Source organism: Rhagoletis pomonella, unplaced genomic scaffold (assembly GCF_013731165.1).
Source record: "Rhagoletis pomonella isolate Grant_MI unplaced genomic scaffold, Rhpom_1.0 Rhpom_scaffold_01853, whole genome shotgun sequence".
Taxonomy (NCBI): Eukaryota; Metazoa; Arthropoda; class Insecta; order Diptera; family Tephritidae; genus Rhagoletis; species Rhagoletis pomonella.
Window position 1 is genome coordinate 26,966 of NW_023460408.1, and position 10,137 is coordinate 37,102.

Below are 10,137 nucleotides of genomic sequence, written 5' to 3' on the forward strand. Positions count from 1 at the left end.
ATGTTTAAATACGTTTTTTTTTTTTTTTTGATTACGCAGTGGAACAATCACTTGAGGGCTCAACCAAACTAGAAGTAAATTACTACGAATTTACTTACCACAAACTGGTTTTAATTTTTGAGTTAGCCCTCAACAGTTTCCCTGAAATTTTTTCATAGCGTAGTTTCCAATTTTTTACCATATTTTACAAAACACACAATTATAATATGTGCACATTAATTCATATTCAGCAATATATGTAGATATACATATATGCCTATATATCTATAATTTTTGCAGCATTTTGAAATTATTTTTGAATTTTGTAAACTAATACATTTTGGTATTTTTGAATTTTGCGGCTTTTCATTGTTATCCTCGATGGTGCAAAAACAAAACCAAAAAATAAAAAAACTTTTGGTGCAAAATATGCAAACTCATCCTACTGAAATTTACATTTTATTTAAATTGAGTTTGTTTCATTGCGTGGCCGGTGCTAAGAAACGCATGAAAAATAAAAATTTCATTATTAATCCACACAAACGGAATCGTTTTTGAAAAAAAAAACATACAAAATTAATCACAAATGACTACCGACGCCGACGAAGCGCAGCGACGACGTGAAGAATGCGAACGCAAAGCTCGACGTGGGGAGATGGACCCCCGTTTGGAGTTCACTTTCCAACTGCTCATCGACGCAACGCAGTTGCCAAGGCATCAACTTATGGATTACATATTCGAGGGAGATATGGTGGGTAACGAACTAAGAAAAGTGGTAAATATTTAGAAAGTTTCCGATACCACATATCCATGTATGTATGTACATTAGACTGCATCACCAAAAAAAGTTGCGGTTTTTCCGTCGAGATTACAAAATTTATTATATTTTAAGACGTCCACCAAAATATTTCGGAAAAATATTAAGATTTAAGCGAGCTGGACCAGTATGAAAATACCTCCAAAAATTAAGTTTTTTATGAATAAAAATAGTTTCTTAAAGAACTTTTTGAAAAAAGTCTCTTCAGATGACAAATTAGATTAAGCTTAAAAAATCTGCATATTTAAAAGCTTTTCAACGGAACCGTAAGAATGAGATTTTTGATGCTGTTATTTTTACTTTTTTCAAAGATTGGCTTACGAAAAACTTGAATAACTGGGCCAAAAATATTCTGATGTAGACTTATGGGATCTCAGTATAAAAGTATTTTAACACTGGTTTTATTTCTGGCCAAACAAACGTCATTCGGGTCCCATCTTGGTTTTTCGAATACCAAAATATCTTAATTCAACTTTGAATGATGTTCGTTCATCCTACCTTTCTCCTCCATCCTTTGAATGAATTTATTAGCAAAGAAATAAAAAGGGTGAGAAAATACCTTTCCATTGACACCTCTTAGGTCTAAATCGGAAGAGTTTAGGTTCAGTTTTTCACGTTTTTCCTAGACCAATCTTTGGAAAAAGTTAAAAAACAGCATCAAAAATCTCATCATTACGATTCCGTTCAAATCTTTTTTTAAATTTTTTTTTAAATATTTTTATGCAAATACTTTAAGCTTAAACCGTTTTGTCATTTGAGGGCAATTTTTCAAAAAAAGCCTTTAAGAAACTATTTTTATTCATAAAAAACTCCATTTTTGGAGGTATTTTCAAATCGGTCCAGCTCACTTAAATCTTAATATTTTTTCCGAAATATTTTGGTGGACGTCTTAAAATATAGTAGATTTTATAATTCCAATGGAAAAATAGTACCGGTTTTTTTTTTGTATGGGGAGTGATGCAGTCTAATGTACATACATATACATATGTATATGTAAGAGGACTTTTTTTTTGGTAAATAAACAAAGAAGATAAGTATTAGTTTCCGATCATGATCGATCCGCATGATGAGATACTTTTTCTCTGAAGAGATCAAGTTGGGGATAAAAAAATATTAGCAATTCCCATATTAGCTGAAATTTCGGGGGCCAATAATTGCACATTTGTTCACATAATAATCGCATTTTTGATATTCAATCGGCGCTTTTATTGAGCACTGGGTGGATTTAAGGCTTTCAATTATTTGGAACGTGTATTCTTACCGCGGGTTTTTCTAATTAAATTTCTAGTTAGTTTTTAATATATGTAGTTGGTTTCAAAAATCATCCCTTCTGATGCACATTTCATACATACATACATACATACGTACATACACGTGAAGCTTCAAATCTAAAGCACCCTCTTCCCGGCAGTTGGATGAAATCAATCAACTTTTTTTGCCCAACATGAAAAACAAACTTCTATGGTTTTATCAAGAAGTCGATGAGCCCGAACCGCAAGCTGTGCAGGATCCCAACAAACCAGGACCATCACGGAGTGGCATCGCATCGAGTAGCTCAAAGACTCCGCAGGGTACATCCTTTCTGAAAATTATCACCAATATGCATGTACATCTTTATACACATCTAAAATCACAAATACCAGCAAGTAAATATATCGTCGATGTTTTTGCAAAACCACTCACCGATCAGTCGCAAAACCGCCTAAATCGCCATTGTGGCAAAAATGAGATTTGGTAACCCTGAACTCCAGGCATCGAGATTTATGCATAAAAATCGTATAATCGTTATTGAAACTACAGATCTGAAAAATTATAGCTGGAGAAAATACCGCCTATGAAGGCAATGCCTTCAAAGAAAACCCGTTTTTTCGCTCTCCTTTAAAGTTTTAGTGCCGTAAGAAAGGCGTTTTTGCAATTAGTCGATGGGTGGTTTTGCAAAAACATTGACGATATATATACATATATACAGTGGCGGTCAAAAATGTGTGAATGGTGTTTCGTTTTTAATATTTACAATGTTTTTCAAACTAAATTTTTTTAATGTTTTTTTTTTTTTTTTTGTAAAAATGTGTTTATGTTTTAACAAAAACCATATATATCACACTTTATTACGTTTTAGCCAGCATTTTTTAGATTTTTGGGTATGCAGTTTTTGGCTAACGGCTTTTTCTCAAACGAAATTGTTAAATATCAATGCAATTTTTAGCCGCTCAAAACTTGAACTAATTTCACTAAAATTTTATAATCCTGTTAACTGCATACCCAAAAAATTAAAAAAGTCTGGTTAAAAAGCTAAATTCTGTATAAAGTTTAAAAGTGTGATTTATATGGTTTTTGTTAAAGCATGAACCATATTTTGATAAAAAAATAAAAAAAAATTATTGCTTGAAAAACATTGTAAATATTAAATACGAAACACCATTCATCCACTTTCAACCGCCACTGTACATATAAATATGTATGCATATCCACACATTCGTGCAGCATTAAACAGCAATTATCTTCCATTGAATGTATCTCTTTCGTCTAAAAGGTACCTCGCCTAGCGGATCTGCGCCGTCAAAACCAAAGAAATTGTTTCTCACAGATGGATGGAGTTGTGCTTTCACCGGGATTTGCATTTACATATTTCGCGTAAACACTTCAAAACAATTGCCCGAAGAAGGCTTCCAAAAGGATCTGTAAGTTCGATTAGCTTTTCGCTTGTACAATCTCATACATATGAACTTAAGTACATAAGTATGTGTTTACATATATGAAGGGCGTATTTTTGGAGTCTTTTCGTTGGAGGTTTAAACAAACACAAAGTAAATATTTACTTTTATGTTTTCTACATTAAGTCCTCTCTAAGGTCATGCTTGACTATCCGGGCTTATATGTAAGTAATCCACAGCCTATTAAATAGCCTTTGTGAGTTGTTGGGTTCAAATGTACGTATGTACGTACATACGAGAGCCCTGCACGCTTATAATAGCCAATTACTATATGTATGCTGAGTATTTTCATTGCACATACATATCGCCGTTTAAAGTACAAAACCGCGTATCGTCGTTCTGCGAAACCCCGTAACCAGCGTTGCCGTTTTAGTCCTTTGTTGGCTAGATTTAGCTACCACATACTTTTTTTGGTTACATAAATCTAAAATTGCCCTTAGCCCATTTTTAGCTCTTTGGAGAATTGATTCATACTTGGCATGAACAAGTTATATATGCTTAATTTGATCTATGTTTTTTTTTAAGAATGTAAGAGATGAAATTTTAAACTAAAAAAGACTGATATATATACATATATGTATTGTATATTCCTTACGTTTTTATACATATGTACATACTGTAAAAGTGTTAGGGCTGTTAACTTATCTATTAACGATTTAACTATGGTTTAAAATAGATAAGTTTACGGCCCTTAATATGCCGTGTATGTTCTTGTGGTGTGATTGTACCAGCTGCTGGTGCGACTTCAAAAACTATTTGAAAATTTTATGATTGTGAAATTAGCTCAGTTTTCTAACCCCCCTTATTCTAGAAATCGAATTTTCGTAATTCGTAATTCGCAGCCACGCTACGAAAAATGAAAAATCCACATGCTGCAACCCTTGCGGAAACATGTGCAGCATTGCCAGCTATCAGTTGATTTTCGAAGATAGCTGAATGAAGGAAAACATAGAGGAAAGAGGGGCTTCCGCATTTCAAAGGCATATAACATTTCTTGTGCATATCACTCCGGCTACGCCGTCCACAATATTTTTGCGCAGAGCCCACGTCAAAATTTGCAAAAAAGTGCATAGTGCAAACCGAGTTTATTAATAAGTTAGTGGTAGGAAATTTGAAACATTTACATATCTTAAATAAAATGTGAATCCTTTGATTACACGTGTATGTTAAAGTTTTTGAATTCGGGTTATGCGTTTGGACACAACAACCGAAAATCATTGTACAAATAACTAAACTAAAGTTTCTCCATAAGGGGCAACGAAAGAGTTGCAGAATAGGGGTGTAAGTAAAAAGTATTTTTGGCGGAAATTTCTTGCTCTATATGAGTCAAAGCCGTGTTTGTGGAAGATTAAGTTCACGATATTGCAGTTGCGAATTAGAAAAAAAACAATGTTTAACAAAATGGTGGAAAAATTATGGTAGAATTATTATGGTAGAAATTATTTCCTCGACCTCATTTGTAAAGAAATAAATATTGTACCAGCATGCTGGTAAGTTATATGATTCGAGCCTGATGGTACAATCACTTGATGGAGCCCTTTTATACAAAAAGGTTTTTGGTTCGATAAAATATTAGCTTTTTTCCAGAGGTCATTGTTTTTCTATACCATTACTTATTGAAAATGTTTGCGTGTATACTTAAATATGTACCCAACAAACACAGTCTCTAGCGTTAGAGAAACAAAGAAAGAGCAGTTTGAAATTCACGTTCGAATCCCATTAGAGATCAACATTCGAATTCGATTAGAGAATTAATATTATCTCGAGTCGAGAACTATATATGCCCCTTTTTGTTTGAGATTGGAGAATGCCGTTTGTTCTCCAATCATTCTCTAATCGATAACTAACCTCAGTGTTTGCTGGGTATATGTAAGTACAAAATTTTAGCTACTATTTTTAGCCACAACGACTTTTTTAGCTCTTTTTAGCCCTTTTTTAAAGGAATTTGGCTACCATTAAAAATGATTCGCGGCAGCATTGCTCGTAATTGACATTTGTGCCAAAAAAGATATTTGCTCGCCGGAAGTTCTAGGCATCAGCCCTTATCCATTTATACTTAAAGCTCAGTTAGTCAACGACATAGCGTAAACGTAGGTTGACGTACGTAGCAGCATATAAAATTTACTCTTGATAGAGAGAGAGAGAAGCAACGGCAACGTCACCGCCATGCGGTGGTGAGTTTTCGTTAACACGCGAATCGCATAAGCTAGATCGTGTCTGCGTCAACCTACGTCTACGCTACGTCGTTGACTGTTTGAGCTTTTAGATATCGATACTTCGATATAAGAAGAACAGATAATTAGAGATAAAAGAGAGAGAAATAGGACTAGCTTGACTCTCTCATGCAAAATCTTGGCATTCCGCGAATTTTAATAAATATTCATCACAATTTGAAACATTTTAATCAGATTTTCTAGAATTTTTTTGAGTATGCAGTTTTGTAGCCCATTAATATAATAAAGTGCAAGTTGGAAGAAGCTTCGACCTACCGTTGATTTTTGGCCATTTTTTGTTCGCGCATTTTCTTCCATACATATTATGTTCAACAATTTTTTTTTTTATGGAGAAAATGAGCAACACCTTCCCCAAACAAATATTTATCAAATATCAACGGTAGGACCTAGCTACTTAAATTTTTCACTTTGAACAGAATAGGTTACAAAATTGCATACTCAGAATTTTTCTAAGAAATCTAATTAAAAAGCTTAAAATTTTTATGAAACTTTGGCAAATTTTGCCAACTTCTGTACAAAGTTTGAAATTTGACTAACATGGTCCTTGTATCTTTCACTTCACTTTCATAAAAAGTAATAAACATTAAATAATCGAAAGGTGAATAGCCAAAGAAAGCTAAAATGTATCTTCCCTATTTATATTTTTGCCACTCTATATACAGTTTTTCATATCCACGATTTTTTTAGGGTATTAGTATTATTTTTTATAATTTCATCAATTATATTATGATATTATTAATAAGGATACTGGCTATGTTTTTGGCTGCCTTATATTCTATGTCCTTTGTGATAACGAAAGTGCTGTACGAAAAATTGTTTTTGGGCTAGAGTTCAGGAAGAGTCTTAATAAATGAATAAAGAAAACACTAGAAATCGGGACTTAATCGGTAGAAATATGAAAAATCGGGCCACTTATACGTTCCGACTTTTAAAAATATTCAGAGGGACAATTTTCTCAAAAACGACACTGTCCCGCTAAAATCGGTACGAGTGGTCACCGTACTTATAGGCGGCAAAGTGACCATCAGCTGAAAATGAAAATACAAAAACAAAATATTTTCGCTTCTGGCTGAGTTGGCGTATCGTCCACACGTAAGTTAAGTCTAGACTAACTAGACTTTTAGTTCTTGAATGAATCATGCTTGCAAGGCATATCAAACCGGTAAATTAAAATATATTTTAAGCAATGAATGTTACTACATATGTAGGTCCCATAGGTTTAACACAAGTTTCTTCGAATTTGTAAAAATTGGGGAGGTTGGTTTAAATTAAACCGCTCAAACGTACATACATACATATGTACATACATATATACTTGGGCTTCACTCTGCAATCATATCGCACTTTCTCAAATGATTCTCTCACAATATGACCCCCAAATGTTGTGATTGGTTATTATATATATTTTTTTTTGTATCTATTATGGATCCGATTCTTATGTTCCCACTCAGATACTGCGGTGTTATTGATGCCAAAAACATCGGTCTGGTCACCTCGATTGAGCGCATCGTCGAATATGTCTTCATGCAGGCATTGGCTTTTCCCAGCTTGGAAGGCGATGAAGAGGATGTTAGCTGCGGTCTGATAAAAGGACAATTGCTGCCGGGCCTAAGGTCCTTCTGCAGTGCTCTGCGTGTTTGTGAGCAAGTGTGCGATCATGTGAATATATTCGACGATAAATGTGATATGTTTGAGAAGATCGAACACGTTGAGGAGGTCAAGGATATGGCAAAGAATCAGGAGTTTTGTGGGCAGCTGGAAGAGCGTGTAAATAACTGGATAAAGGGTATCATGAAGATACTAGGTGAGAGTGAACAGTTACGCAAGGAGAATGACTCGAGCGGCCCGCAGGATGAGTTGGAGTACTGGAAGAAGCGTGGTGCGTTATTTTCGCAACTGTTGGCACATTTGCAGGACCGTGAGGTGCAATATACGTTGCACTGCCTCTTTTTGGCTGGATCGCGGGTTATGCGCGTGTGGAAAGAGACCGATCGAAAGATAACATTTTGCTATAATGAAGCGCGTGATAATTCGAAATTCATTCAGGCTATGGAAACTTGCTGCCACTCTTTGTATTTGGACGATCCGGTAGGTGTCGTGCAGTAATAAATTTTGGTTAATAAAATATGAATATCAATTTTCCAATAAATGAAATACATCCACGAAAAAAAAAATTAAAAAATTTGAAAATAATCTTTAGGGGTCCCTACCGGCGTTTGAAAATATTATAATTTGATAGTTATTGTTATCGAATAATGAATTATCAATACCAATTTAGAGCAATTGCAAGTTTAATTCCAATTTTTTCACAACTTGGTAGCGACTCCTAAAATTATTTTAAAATTTTGAAAGTCCTTATTTTAGCGCATAGGGTGCTATGTATATGTTTTATACATATATACATACATATGGGTGTTTCCATGATGTCGGACGTAACATTCGTACGACTTTAGAGTTAAATAAATCATACCCCGGTGTCGGGAAAATCGATGAAGAGGAGGTCATAACGGACGTGAGAAAACAGAAGTGGTTTCAGACTACATGTAAAAATAAGCAAAACTCTGTGAATCCTGTGAATTTTTCCTTTCTTGAAATAAAGTCAAATAACGGAACCAATTCATTTTTAATCAGAAGCATTTCGTTCTTGGTTTAATTTTGAATTAAAATGTGATAAAGGACGTAACAGACTTTTCCCCCACAATATTTTTTCAAGTAATACATGTGGTATTCTTTTTGTACGTTATCTCTCCCTAGGGTTGCCAACCGTACTATAAAATATAGTATTGTACTATTTTTTGGGTCTGCGTACTATATATACTGTTGGAAAAAAATATATAGTATGCAAAACTACTTAATTTCTTCAATTATAAATATAAATATATTTCAGTAATTTGTAAGAAAGAAATGTTTTAAAAAGGATGACATTTATATTGAAATATTATGACTAAAATAAATATACTTTAAAACAAAGGGTCCACAGATCAAAAATCGCATCATTTTTAAAAATACTTAGAAAGATTTACCGATTTCTCTATTCCTGCAACTTCGGCATCCACAGAAAGAGTTTTTTCTATTAAGATTTTGAAATGGTGAGATGAGAGAGATAAAGCGAATATCTCACTACTAAAAAATTAACTTTGGATTTACATTAATTTATATATTTATAGCGATAAAGCATATGATACTTTCAAAGAAATATATTTTTTATAGAGGAAATGCATAAGACAGAAAAAAGATATATACTTAAAAAGCAATTTTCCTTTTTCTTAAAAAAATACTATATATATTTGAAATGTACTATATTTTTTGAGATTTTTTTGAAAAAGTACCATCTTATATATAGAAATGTTAAATGGTTCTTAGATTTAAAATGACGTTAAGATGAAGTCTCTACTATCAGCAGAACCCCAGATATAACGATCAAAAGAAGTACATGATTAGTCAGAATCACGAAAAAAAGGAAACTTTGACAGATCATATCTCCGAAGAAAAAAAAGAAGAAAAAAATTCGTCCGAAATCCGTCCGACTTAAAAAAGAATGGCTCTTATAAGATTGGCCACGAAATGACCTTGAAATTGACACTAGCGTTATTTTGCCACTCGACATTGGAAATCTTTTTTTTTGTTAATGAATTTTACATATTTCAAAAAAAAAATTCAAGCTAAAGAAAAACTGGCAGGATGGAGGTTACGTTCATTAAGAATATCCCACATATATAATTTAATTTTTAACCGACTTCCAAAAAAGGAGGAGGTTATCAATTCGTCAGAATATTTTTCTTTTTATGTGTGTTACCGCATAACTTTGGACCACGTCAACCGAATTCTTTTTGCATCGGAAAGGTAGTGGCTCAGAAGTGGTCCCATACTAATATGGATTAGATCCCATCACTGGATCATGAAAAAATTAACGGTACTCCTAAATTATTATACGAGATTTGAAGTCGGTTTTATTTTTTGCTTAAAAATTATTTGTTTCAGTTCTTCTCTCCACCGTTTCGCGTTTTCATAACCTTTTTCGCCATCTGAATACGAAATTTAAATTTATAAAGCCGCTTGAGCCCATTTACATACTTGCATTTTCGGTTTACATTTTTATGGAAACACTCATATGGGAGCATTGCTAAATACCTTTTTTACAACCAAATATTTTTTATTCAACAAAGTTTTATGAAATGATTCTTCTTCTTACTTTTATTCAAAAGGTATGCATGAAACAATCGATACTCAGCTTACTCCAAACTGTGCGACTCATCTACAGCGTTTCTCAATTTTACAACACTTCCGAGAGAACCTCATCACTTATGGTTAAGGTTCGTGTTTTATATTTTATTTTCATTAAAAACTAACTAGTACTGTAATTAATCTATTGGAATAGCTTGAAATAATTTTA

At 33.4% G+C, this 10,137-nt stretch overlaps 1 protein-coding gene across 1 annotated transcript; it reads left to right on the forward strand.

Moving 5' to 3' along the window:
- Window positions 1-565: 565 nt before the first annotated feature.
- Window positions 566-10,119, forward strand: LOC118752803 (dynein heavy chain 5, axonemal-like). The gene is made up of 5 exons (XM_036487667.1): window positions 566-754; window positions 2,208-2,367; window positions 3,330-3,477; window positions 7,196-7,832; window positions 9,950-10,119. The coding sequence occupies exons 1-5, from the start codon at window positions 566-568 to the stop codon at window positions 10,091-10,093; spliced, it is 1,278 nt and encodes a 425-aa protein (XP_036343560.1). The 3' UTR covers window positions 10,094-10,119.
- Window positions 10,120-10,137: the final 18 nt, after the last annotated feature.

Bases quoted from the DNA above. Each gene is read 5' to 3' on its own strand.
- LOC118752803 (XM_036487667.1), top strand. From the start codon at position 566: ATGACTACCGACGCCGACGAAGCGCAGCGACGACGTGAAGAATGCGAA. The intron at 3,478-7,195 runs GTAAGTTCGATT...GTTCCCACTCAG, and splicing joins GAAGGCTTCCAAAAGGATCT to ATACTGCGGTGTTATTGATG. The intron at 7,833-9,949 runs GTAGGTGTCGTG...TTTATTCAAAAG, and splicing joins CTTTGTATTTGGACGATCCG to GTATGCATGAAACAATCGAT.